Below are 13,302 nucleotides of genomic sequence, written 5' to 3'. Positions count from 1 at the left end.
CATTTCTGTATTTCTTCTGTAAGAATAGATCTAATTCTTTGACTAACTGAATTGACCAGCATCAATTCAAATCAAATAATTAGAAATTCCCTAATAAATTATCTATTTTGTTTTTATTTCGAAAGTTTTCTACACGAAGTTAAATAAAATTGTCTTTTATGATTTTTTAAAAAGATTTTATTTATTTATTCATGAGAGACACACAGAGAGAGGCAGAGACACAGACAGGGGGAGAAGCAAGCTCCCTGTAGGGAGCCCAATGTGGGACTCGATCCCAGGACCCCAGGATCATGCCCTGAGCCAAAGGCAGATGCTCAACCGCTGAGCCACCCAGGCATCCCATCTTTTATGATTTTCAATTTTCCTGTTTCAATCCTTATTGCCCTCTTGATAATTATTATTTTCTATTTTTGTTTCTTTTTTTTTTTTTTTGAGTCAACTAGCTGGTAATTATTTATTTTGTTAGTTTTTTCAAAGAACCATCACTTTGCTTTATTCATTATGTCTAATATTATTAGTTCTAGACTTTATTAATGTCTGCTTTATCTCGGTGGTTTTCCTTTGTATACTTCTTTTGGTTTATCTTTTTCCCCAACTCTCAGTTTGTAATTTAATTCACTTGTCTTCATTATTTATGATATTGATATAATCATTTAAAACTATGAATTGCATCCTGCTTACTGCTTTAAGTGTTTATTATATAATTCAATAGTTGTATTTTAAAAGTATTTTTAAAGAAAGCCTATAATTTCAGTTTCCAAGTTTTGATAGTTATTTCACATTCAATCCAAAGAGTATTTGTATATATGCTAATTCAGATGTTGCAAGTTTTAAGAAAAACGTTTCTAATTCATCAGTCCGTATGTGTTTATATTTTTTGTTATATGGAGAAGGATAAGAGCAATATCCTTCCACATGTATGCATGTGCATGCATGCATACATGTCACATACTAACACTTCATACCATTAGCTTGGCAGTATCACACAATGGCATAACTTTAAAACTTCACGGCTATATGTTGAATTGGCAAACAGTGTCTCTTGAGTGGACTTCTTCATTTTTAACACTTGTCTCTCAGAGTCTAGCATACTGTTGCATGCATCAGGTATAATGTATTGTTGAAAATAATATAATATTTTGTTAAAAGTAATGGATAGATCACTTTAAGGAAGGTTGTATTCAATCCTAGCTGTGCTAATTTGAGAATTTAGGTAAGTTATCTAAATTTAATAAAACTAATTTCTTTATCTATTAATTTGTAGATTTATTAGGTAAGCAATACCATCAATTGAATTTGTATAATCTAAAATTTTCATATTCTACTACCTAATCCTTTGGTAAGTGATATACATGTATATAAAAGCATCTTAATACACGTAAGAAGCTTATTAAACAATGGTTCTCGTTTCCTCTATCTCAAATTATCAGCACATGTTTAAATGAACAAGTCAGGGACAAAGAAGATCCAGCTGGTACTAAACCTTCCTTAAACATTGGTTTCAACTTTATTTCCAACTGACCTTTAAAATCTGCCAAATAACAGTGAAATTGACTGAAAAGGAACTTACCCCTTCCTCCCTCTACAACTATTAACAGTTGTTCATGAAAAGAATGGCACTGAGGGAAAAGTTAAAGCATGGACAAAGTATGGATAGAACAATAAATCTATGAAATGGAGCTTTAAATTTGGCTTGGGCTTTTTAGGATGATTTTGGACTATGACCATCATAATTAATTTTATGGGAAAGAATGTGATTATTTAAAAATCATAACCCTCAACTCATTATATGCTAATAAATGCCCACATTCCAACATCAGCATTGATCTTTAGCAAATGATTTCTTTTTAAAACCTATTCCAATCTGACTTTTCTCTACTACTGCTCCCCAAAACAGTGATCTTCAATGGCATCTCTGTTTCCAAAGACAGTTGTGATTTATCCCACCCCCCACTGCTACACATCATCTCCACTGCTGACACCCAGGTCCACATCACTCTTCTCTCTTTCCTGAATTACTGAAAGAGCCACGCAATAGTTTCTCCCATTTGGGAGAAGTTGTCAGAAGTTCAGAAGCTCTGGCTGTTTTTCCATAATGCACCCAGAGTCATCCTGTTAAAATTTAAGCCAGACCGATGATCTAATTTATCTTTTCAAAATCCTACAACAGAATGCTTTCTCTTTCAGAATAAAAGTGTAAATCTTTCCAATTCCTACAAGGCATATTTGATTTTAGACTGTTCTCTAACTGTACCCCAAGGCTCTCCCCCTTGCTCTTTGGCTGGCCACAGTGATAAGCTTGATGTCTCTAAGTGATAAGTGATAAGCTTGCTATCTCTTTCCTTTACCTTTTTAAACACTCTCCCATCTCATGCCATTTGCACTTGCAGTTTCCTCTACCTTGAACGCTATTTACAAACATATGCACATGGCCCGTGCTGCTCCTTACCTCTTCCAGGTCCTCCTTAAGTGTTCCCTTAATATGTCAGATCATCCCACACTATTAAAATATAAAATAACGACACCCTCTCTTCTTACTCTAGGACATTTTTCTCTCTGGCACTTACCACAAACTAATGTAGTCCCACTTCCATTTTGTTTGTTTTATTCCTGTGTTCTGTTTCCTGGACTTATTGGAGTTCCATGGAGACAGAAAATTTTGTTTTATTTACTAGTATATCCCCACTGTCTAAAACTGTGCCTGGCACTAGTATACGCTCAAATAAATAAGTGATTATTGAGCAAATGAATGTATAAAAGAAATGCAATTTCAGAGTTGGCGATTCTGTTTGTGAACCAGTAAAACCAGGGTAACACGAAGTAGGTCTCTCTAAGCATTTCCCCTGACTTTAATCGTGCCCACCCTGCAAAATGTCAGTTATTACCTTGTCCACTTGACACATCACATTTTGGAATTTGGGAGCAGTAGCCAACTCGGATGTTTGGATCAGTGGTAAAACACCAGGGTGACTCAGCCCCATCTGGATTTCGGCAATAATTTTCTCTTAGGTCCCTATTGAGAACAAGCATGTTAATGTAAATTGCCCACGTTCTTACAAATGGGTAAGTTAGCGCTATTACATCTCTAGAATCCAAGAATGCATGCATGTTTATAAACAGCGTTCTAAGTTTCAGATTTAGGATAGTTATAACAATTTAGAGCTCAGTATACACAACTGACACTGCCCATAATACTGAAATAAAGGCTGTCAGATATCAGTATTCTTTTCGTTCCACAGGCCTGGAGTTCCACACAAGCACTACTGCTTCATGAAAGGGAAAAAACAGGACCATTTCATTTTTCTCACTTATTCTCAACACTTGGACTCTCAGCTATTATAATTTTTTAAAACTGGCCTCTTATTTATTATGTTTTCAAGGCCCATATATAATATAGAAACAACATGTATCTCTCTTTGCTGAAGAAAGGCTATTTTTAATAGTTGTTAACTACTCTCATTTAAAATGGAAGTTCTGGATAGTCTGGGTGGCTCAGCGGTATAGTGCTGCCTTCGGCCCAGGGTGTAATCCTGGGGTCTCGGGATCGAGTCCCACGTCGGGCTCCCTGCATGGAGCCTGCTTCTCCCTCTGCCTATGTCTCTGCCTCTCTCTCTCTCTGTCTCTCATGAATAAATAAAATTTAAAAATAAAATAAAATGGAAGTTCCACATATCCAAATATTTGATACCAAAAAAAAAAAAAATGGTAGCTATTTCTTCCTTGAATTCTGTATTTAACTTATTTAATTTACTGCATAGATTTCTTTCCCTTATAAAATACTTCTTTGTTGATTTACAATAGTTATCTGAAAACTTTATGTTTCTATAAAATTAAGGCCTAATTTTAGTATAGAAGACCTAACTAGAAGAAACCACCAATGTAGTACAAGCACATCCCTTACTTTAGCAGTGATTTAATTAGCATTTAAAGTTCTCAACAAGGAAAATGTCTATACTCTCTATATTCTCAGTATGTAAAAGAATTTTTCCTTAATATAGGGCTCACATTAAATAATATGTGTACTTTATAATTCACTTTTCTGAAAAAGGCTCTCTAATTTGAAGCAAGCATGGGTTTTCTCTTCATAGACTCCTGGCTAGTAATTTGACAAAATTAATACCCAATCTATTGGAACTACATTATTTATATTACTTAGGTCCAATTGGAAGTATTACAATTTTATTAATGCCCAAGTTCACCATTGGAAATGGACAAACTTTTTAAGGAAGAAACTTGGGTTTAGTTATTTAGTCGAAATATGTCCTGACATAAACTCTTATTTAAGATTATGAGAACAGTGATGGCCAATAGTTAAAGCCATTGTATAGCAAATGTTCATAGTTACAACCCATATTAAAGTCATTAGCCTTCTTATAAATTATAAAATTATTAAGATGAAGAAAATCTTTTATTCTTTTAACTAATATATACTTATATTTACAAAAATATGTCAATATAAAATATGTGTGTTAAGTTTTACACCAAGTTTACACAAATTTGCTATTTTAGATAAATAATTGCTTAAATTCTTTTGAATATTTGTACATCTACAATTTCTTGAATATTATTACCAGTCATTAGACATTAACAAAATATGTGAATGGCGCTGATACTGTCTCCTTTGTCTGTGTTAACTAATCTTTTCCCATTTTCTTTGCTTTCTCTACTTTGGTATTTATTTCTGAAGTGTGAAACACATGGGTCAGGAACAGAGAGAATCGCTATGAAGGAAATGAGTGAAGCAAACCCACAATGACAAGTAAAAATTTGTTATTATAAGATAATGAAAGAATAATAAAATGATTATTTACTATCTAAGCAAATACACTGAATTAGCTAAAACAAACAAACAACAAAAAGCACCTATAAAATATCTCCTCTCTCCAGTGGATGGGCCAACTAGTGCTCATAATTCTCCATCTTGAAATGTTAAGCTCTCTTATTAAAAGCCAATTACATAAAGCCAATATATGTTATTTATAGGTGCTATTTCAGCAAAGCCACTATGAATGGCACGTCTGTTATAAATTTCAAAAGCAATCATTTTATGTTCCTCATAACAAGGTGGACAATTTAAAAACACATGGTATTGTGGCTGTTCTGTGTAGCTAAAGTCAAGTGGTGAAAAAAAACAGCTACGGAGAAGGTACATAGCAGCAATATAATTGGTATTCAAGGGCGGTTTCTTTGGCTTGATTTATCTAAACAATTGTTTTACTTTCCCACTTTTGAAAGGAAATCTAGAAACAATAGAAAACATATTTAAATTTTTAAAAATAATATTACTTCAAGGCTGAGAATGCATTAGTTTACAATACTGACTGAAATCAAGGTATGCCTCTTCTTGTGAAAGAAAAAATATGTAATCCCCTTAAAATTAATGTGAAATTTTAAGAAGGCACTAATTAGAAACTTGCCTGGTTATCATTACCATTAATGATTTATTAAGTGCACCTGCAAAATCAAAGCTGTGATCAGAAACCTAGAGATGTGTTTTACAAGATATGGTGTATCACCATCTGATTCAAAATCACCTAGAGTGTTCATTAAAATGCAGATTTGAGGTCCAGATCCCAGTCCTTAGAAATCAAAATATCTGGGGGCATGAATCTGCCTTTCAAGTCCTGATTGTCCCTCAGCACACCAAAGTATAAGAATTACTAACACAGAAGTTAGTAAAGAGTAACTATTCAGCTTCATTTCCTGCAGAGTCTACTGAAATGTGTATGTACCTAATATACTCACTTGCACTTGAAATTTTCAGGAGTTATGTCATGCTGGTGAGGATACTGGGAATCCCAACGCTGACATGGAACTCCATTCCAAATGGTATTGATGGTGCCCCGGTAACCTTCTCCTTGACCTTGAATGCATTCAGTTGTTTCCATAGGGACATCTGTATCATTCATAGTACTGTGAGCTGTTGATAAAAAGAAATATTAAACTTAAGCAAAATCTTTCAATTTGTCATCTACCTCAGTGTTAATCTGCATATGTATTACTAGGGTTTTCTGTCACATAGGTTTTTATAAAAATTGAATAGAATAAAAAATTCAAGGGATCAGTATTGCTACCTCAGTCCACCTAAAGGAATGATGGACTCAAGGATTTCTCTGCTCATGAAATAGAAAATTCTAGCTTGGCTTTATACAGATTAGTTTGAAAGAGCATCATTTAATAACACTTAAATTCCCTGGATCTGTCTACTCATTCATTGACATCAGATATAAAATCTTTCTATTTATTAATAAACATTTATTTATAAATATGTTTTTAATTTTTAATCAGTTTTTTTTTTACTTTAGAAATTGAGAAACATCTACTATATGAGAAACATATAGTGATCACATAAGGAAATTAAAAAAGCACTAAGCTGGGATGCCTGAGTTTCTCAGTCGCTTAAATGTCTGCCTTTGGCTCAGGTCATGATCCCAGGGTTCTGGGATCAAGCCCCTTGTCAGGTTTCCTGCTCATCAGGGAGTCAGCTTTTCCCTCTGCCCCTGTCCCTGCCTCTGCTCAAGTTTTTTTTTTCTCTCTCTCTTTCTTAATAAATAAATAAAATCTTTTTAAAAATAAGTAAATAGGGTATCCCTGGGTGGCTCAGCAGTTTAGCGCCTGCCTTTGGCCCAGGGCATAATCCTGGAGTCCCAGAATCGAGTCCAGCATCAGGCTCCCTCCATGGAACTTGAGTCTCTCTCTCTCTCTCTCTCTCTCTCTCTCTCTCTCATAAATAAAATCTTTTTTAAAAAGTAAATAAAAAATAAAAAGCACTATGCTGTAAGGTTGGCCATAAAAAAAGTAAGAAAGGGAATAGTTGATCTAGAGAACATTTAAAAAAATCAATTTATCATTATTACTATCTCTATTCCAATTTTCTTTTCATTCAAACACTAAAATAGTATATTTGTGAAAAATTCTTTAAACACATTTACTGCCATGTGTCACTTATAACTAATATATGCTGAATAGATAGTATTTCTGAATGACTATACAATTAATCCTAAAATCAGTTTGTTTAAATACACATAAAAGTTGATAATGGCATTAACCACAGTTTTCTTCCAATACAATAAACATATTCTAAGCTGGTATGTTAATTTTTTAAATCAGTTTGTTAGCATTAAAAGAAATCAGTTGTTCCTAGGCAGATTTATTTACTTATTTTTCCTAGCCCAAATACAATTCTTACCGCATTTCATACAGATCACAAAAATCTCCATAACAAAGTAAAAAAAGTACAAAACTTAAAATTTTATTACAACTTGGACCTGCTCTTTTGTCTTTAATGATGTTTATTCAAACAAAATGTAACTGAAAACTTTCTAGAGCAACTAAAATTCGTATACCTTCTCAAAACATACTTGAAAATATATATGGTTCTGTAGAGTGAGGTCAATGTATACTCCCCAGTAACCTTTACAATCTAAATGGTCATTGAAAATGCCCCTGGATAAAACTCAAACTGACAATAAAACTCCAAACTCACTAAGACAGTCTAGGATTTGAACAAATGCCTTTAATTTATACATTCTGGAATTTTATGTGTCATTTCTCAAAAGAAGTCAGAATTAGATATGCCTTCAGAGGCTAGGGATGTCTATAAAAGTGTTCCACATGTAATAGTGTAAATTCTTTTTTAAACTGCTCCTCATTTTATTTAAATTTCTTTCTGTGTGGAGCTCCTGCGTGGTTCAGTTGGTTAAGCAGCCAACTCTTGATTTTGGCTCAAGTCATGATCTCAGACTCAAGGGACTGAGATCCATCTGGGACTCAGTGCTCAGCAGGGAGTCTCCTTATGATTCTTTTTTTCCCTCTCCCTTTACCTCTCCCTCCACTCACACTCTTTCTCTTTCTCTCTCTCTAAAACAGATAGATATATCTTTAAAATAAAGGAATGAATGAATAAATACATTTTTTTAACAAATAATTACTCTTTATGGGGCTTAATGTTTTATTTCACTGAGTTCCATGAAAACTAAGTGGAACCTAAGCTTGGAGTTATTTTATGAAACTCAGTAAAAAAGAAGGAGGATTAATCAATGAACATGTCAACCACTGGAATATGTTGTATAAACAGATTTCCAAAAATTGCCCTTAAAATAACTTTTCTTCAGTTCCTTTTAAAATATGTTTTTATTTCTTATGTATCCACTGCAGGGAATGAAAATTTGACTCAGAAATACCTTAAATTAAAAGGAACTTCAAATGAAGATAAGCAAAATGTCCAGAGATCGATTTTCAAAGTGCTCATTGAGAGTTGATTTCTGAGAATTAATATGTTCTGATATTGGTAACATATATCAATTCAGGAAGCACAAAAATTATTGGCCTGGAAGAAATGACTTGTATAGAAAGAGTCAGTGCTAGTTAACTAAGTCCTTTATGATTTTAAAATTAAAGTTCTGGGCAGCCCGGGGTAGCTCAGCAGTTTAATGCCACCTTTGGCCCAGGGCATGGTCCTGGAGACCCGAGATCAAGTCCCACGTCGGGCTCCCTGCATGGAGCCTGCTTCTCCCTCTGCCTGTGTCTCTGCCTCTCTCTCTCTCTCTCTCTCTCTCTCTCTCTGTGTGTGTCTCTCATGAATAAATAAATAAAATCTTAAAAAAAAATCCTAGGCAGTGATAGTAAAGGGGAAAAAAAGCTTTAAAATTAAAGTTCTTAGATGAAATAGAAAAGTAAGATGGATTTCACAGGTCCTCAGGAACTATATATTATTGAAACAAATGTCACCAAGCTACCATTTCTGATGATTTAACTGTTAAATGATCTGGGGATACTGGGTATATATGAAGGGGAACATCTTTAAAGGATGATAACTTTAAAACAGTTAAAAGTTCAAGCTTTTACTGACATATTTCATACCTAGTTACAAAGCTATGATATAAAAAAAGACAAAAACAAGTGTCTCCAGGAACCCATCAATTCATCACCCTAACATTTTAGGAAGAAAAGTTTTTACTCCCCTGCTTCTTGGGCACAAGTTCTTGGGAAGCAAACTGAGTTAGGACTTCGAGTCCAGACAAGGGGAGGAAGGTCAGAGTTAGGACAGCTAGAGCAAAAGCGCTTCAATTAATCTTCTTAGGGACTTCATTGTCTATCTTGGGTACTTCTACTGTCTTACTTTCCTATGTATTTATGTGTGTTTGGTTTTATTTGTTTATTACTGACCCATTTTTTCTCAAGTATTACTCTGACATTGTGAACATGTAATCAAAAAACTCAGTCTTAGTGAGTTTCAAGGTCAATCAAGGCAGCCTTTGGCTAGATATGGGTCCACCACATCTCCCTGAGAACATAGCTAGAGGCTGAGCCCATCGGAGATTAACATGCTCTGCTTCTTGGACACTAAGATGTCAATATAAGATTAAAAATCAGAGATAATTTCTAGAATGTGTTATTAGACAAGAGTAATTGGATTTTCAAAGTAATTTTTTTCATGAATACCTTTATTAAAGCAACATTTTGTAAACATAACTCATGACAATTGAAATTCAGAGCCTTAAACTCAAAACAAATTTAATTGCACTTTTTGAATAAAAGAGATAATTAAACAAATATTATCATAATTCTTGAAGAAATCAATACCTAGAAAACTCAATGAGTAATTACATGTTCATCAGAAAATTTTAAGAGGAAACATAAAATCTTAAGGCTCGTAGAAAATGAAAACTTTTCCTAATTTGAGTATCTGTGAAAACCCCAAGTAAAAAGCCCCAGGTTAAAAAAAAAACTTGAATAAAAATATTAAGGAAAATATTTCACTGTTGATTGATCCACTGAAATTCCAGTGTCAAGTTCAGAGTCCTAATTGTTGGTACTAATTTTGCGCCTCAACTGCAGAGGTCCCCAATAAATTTTAATTAGTGATTCTTTCACTTTTAAAAGTAGCAATCATAAAATCCTCATTTGAATAATTTTGTTGAACAGTTTTTTCTAAACTTTCATTAGTATAATTTAAAATCTTTGATGTAATTTAAGAAATCACTAAATATTCACTTAAAGACAGTATAAGTTAAAATGAGTAAATAAGGGGCGTGTGGGTGGCTCAGTCAGTCAAGCATTTGCCTTTTGACTTAGGTCATTATCCCAGCATCTGGGATCAAGCCCCACATCAAGCTCCCTGCTCAGCGGGGAGTCTGCTTCTCCCTCTGCCTTTATTCCTGCTCATGCTCTCTCTCCCTCTCCTCTGTCTCTCAAATAAATAAATAAAATCTTTTTTAAAAATGAGTAAATAAAAAACACAAGTTTGGATTTACTTTAAGTAATTTGATTCTTTAACAGATTTATTTAAAGATTTTATTTATTTATTCATGAGAGACACAGAGAAAAGCAGAGACATAGGCAGAGGGAGAAGCAGGCAGGGTCCCTGCAAGGAGCTGATGCAGGACTCGATCCCAGGACCCCAGGATTCATGACCTGAGCCAAAGGCAGAGGCTCAACCACCGAGCCACCCAGGTGTCCCTATTTAACAGATTTTAATGTGTTGGTGGAAATTCAAACTTTTTGAAATTAAAATTCATATGTTGAAAACCTGATCACAAATGTGGTGATATTAGGATATGAGGTTTTTGGTGGGTAATTAGGTTATAGGGGCAGATTCCTCATGAGTGGGATCAGTGCCTATATAAAAAAGATACCAGAGAGCTCCTTCACCCCTTCCACCATGTGATGAATCTTCTGGAACCTTGATCTTTGACTTCCCAACCCCCAGAACTGTCAGAAATAAATACTTGTTGTTTATAAGCCACTCAGTCTATGGTATTCTGTTACAGTAGCCTAAGATAGGCCTCAACAAAATATTTAAAAATCTAATTAATAATATTCTATTAACTATTATTTTAATAAGCATCTATAACTTTTAAATACATAATCTCAAGCAACTTGATGATTTATTTATTTTTGTGTTTTAATTCAGTGGAAATATTTCTTATGATTTTAACTACAAAATAGAAGTACTGAGATAATATTTTTCATTAACTAACAAGTGCCCTTCTGAAGTTAGCATGTCTGTATTTACCCGATCTGACATTCAGCTGCTAAAAGTGAACTTATAAACAAAAACTACATGATTTCTGGTGGTAAAATATAGAATAAATATCAAAGGCCAAAAAAAGATATATTAGTACAAGATCACTAGTTTTCATCAGTAATAGGAATTATGAAACTTCATGCATATTATTTGAATACATATTATCTGATGATTTTTCATAGACCCCTCACCTGGGACCATGTGAATGATTTTTATTAAGTCTTTCATTAAGACTCCTTACTTGGGGTGCAAATGTTTCATCTTTGTTACCTACATACATAGTCCCTTTTCAAACACAATTATTCTTGAATTGCAATTAAATGGACTCCTTTATCCTACTGTATAAATAGCAAAACTTGATGCAAAAACAAATGTTTCATACCAGTCAATTTGGGAAAAGCTACTACATTTTGGGAACGCTATTCCTTTGGACTTAAAACTTTGAAGTGGGACCTGAATAAGGGAAGATGTTGAAGTGTCCAGTGGCCAACCGAAGTGTTAAAGATACACAGAAACACCCCTGAATATCAGCTGAAGTTGATCAAGTTGTGTGAAGCTTCATATGAGGCTTCATACATTTTTGCAAGTATGTCTACCAAGCCACTGAAAATACTAGAAACTGACAAATAAGAGAGTTCCTCACAAAAAAAAAAAAAAAAAAAAAAAAATTTGTTCAAGGGTGTCAGTAGTGGCTATCCTTTGGAGCAAATGCAAAAATAGTTATATGATCCTTAGTGGCCTATGAGTGAAAAAGTGTTTTTCTTTGATGATTGACACAAAGTTTTCTATTTGAAAATGCTTTACAAAGAACATGTGCTACTGACATTTTTCACTGTCCTTTTACAACATAATCAAATGGGTGCCTCTTGGAACACGAATTTCACCCTGCTGGTATGGATGTGTTATGATGATTGCTATCATATCTGGTAGGGAACTTTGAGGTTTAAATAGATTTTGTTTTTGAGAGAGAATGAACATTAAACCTTGAGATGAACATCTTGCCACTAACAGAAAAACCACTAGAACAAGATAACTGGTAACAACTCTAATTATTTCTCTATGAAAGGCTAGTCAGATTTTTGCTGAGAAACTACCCGGCCCTGGAAGAGGTCTGTGAAATGCCACTGGAGTGTATGAGTGCACATGTATATTATAGAGAGCCATGCCCAGAGCTCCGTAACCTTTACATGAACAATAAGTAAATCCTTGCATTTATAGTTCCCCATCTGCCCCAGCCGTATCAAACTGTTGCTGTTCTTTTGCCGATAGCCAGAAGCAAGCTGTCCAATAGGCCATTGGACAAATATCTGATTATTCCTTGGAATACTTCAGCCCAACGAACTTCTATTCCCATTTCAGCTACTGAAGAGCCACAGAAACATAGGATTTACTTTATGGAGGTCCCTGGAGATGGAGAACAGTGTGTCAAGCTATTCTCCCATCAACAGACTTGGGCTCTTTGGGCCATGAATGTCAAGATCAGGCTCAATGAAAATTTAAAGAACTTCTGGTTTTAAAATTGACATGCAAAAGTAGTATAAAGACCTCCAAAGGACAAACCTCAAATTGCTTGCACGTTTGGTTTCCATATGGACCTAGAATTACTATCTGAAATTTTTCCTTGGACTTTATCCAAGACTTTTCTGTTGTAAAATGCTCAAGAGAAGACTTTCATTAAAGATCTTCAATTTAGGATGCCTGGGTGGCTCAGCGGTTTAGTGCCAACCTTCGGCCCAGGGTGTGATCCTGGAGACCCCGGGATCGAGTCCCACGTCAGGCTCCCTGCATGGAGCCTGCTTCTCCCTCTGCCTGTGTCTCTGCCTCTCTCTCTCTCTCCCTCTGTCTCTCATGAATATGAATAAATAAGTACAATTTTTTATTTTATTTATTTATTTTTTTTAAACATTTTTTTTAATCTTTATTTATTTATGATAGTCACAGAGAGAGAGAGAGAGAGGCAGAGACACAGGCAGAGGGAGAAGCAGGCTCCATGCACCGGGAGCCCGATGTGGGATTCGATCCCGGGTCTCCAGGATCGCGCCCTGGGCCAATGGCAGGCGCCAAACCGCTGCGCCACCCAGGGATCCCTAAGTACAATTTTTTAAAAAAAGATCTTCAATTCTATACTCTATTCCTTTTTCAAGTTATCTTGAAAAAGACCTCCAAGTATAAGACCTTTCGCTTGAGAGAGTCATTGATGGTATTGTTTTTTCCTGACTCAGAATATAATAAGATTTTATTTCTATGAATTTCTGTTCTAGCCTTGGATAAAA

General features: G+C 34.7%; 1 protein-coding gene across 4 annotated transcripts in view; it reads right to left on the bottom strand.

Moving 5' to 3' along the window:
* HGF (hepatocyte growth factor) overlaps window positions 1–13,302 on the bottom strand; it is an 80,500-nt gene that overhangs the window by 31,808 nt on the left and 35,390 nt on the right. For all 4 annotated transcript variants that reach the window (XM_026006117.2, XM_026006116.2, XM_072759817.1 and 1 more), the window contains exons 8-9: window positions 5,746–5,920; window positions 2,886–3,013 (exon numbers count right to left, since the gene is read on the bottom strand). In XM_026006117.2, the coding sequence (XP_025861902.2) occupies window positions 2,886–3,013; window positions 5,746–5,920 (303 nt within the window). The remainder of the gene's footprint in view (window positions 1–2,885; window positions 3,014–5,745; window positions 5,921–13,302) is intronic.

Source organism: Vulpes vulpes, chromosome 5 (genome assembly GCF_048418805.1).
Source record: "Vulpes vulpes isolate BD-2025 chromosome 5, VulVul3, whole genome shotgun sequence".
NCBI classification, from domain to species: domain Eukaryota; kingdom Metazoa; phylum Chordata; class Mammalia; order Carnivora; family Canidae; genus Vulpes; species Vulpes vulpes.
This window is presented reverse-complemented; position numbering and strand designations above follow the sequence as displayed.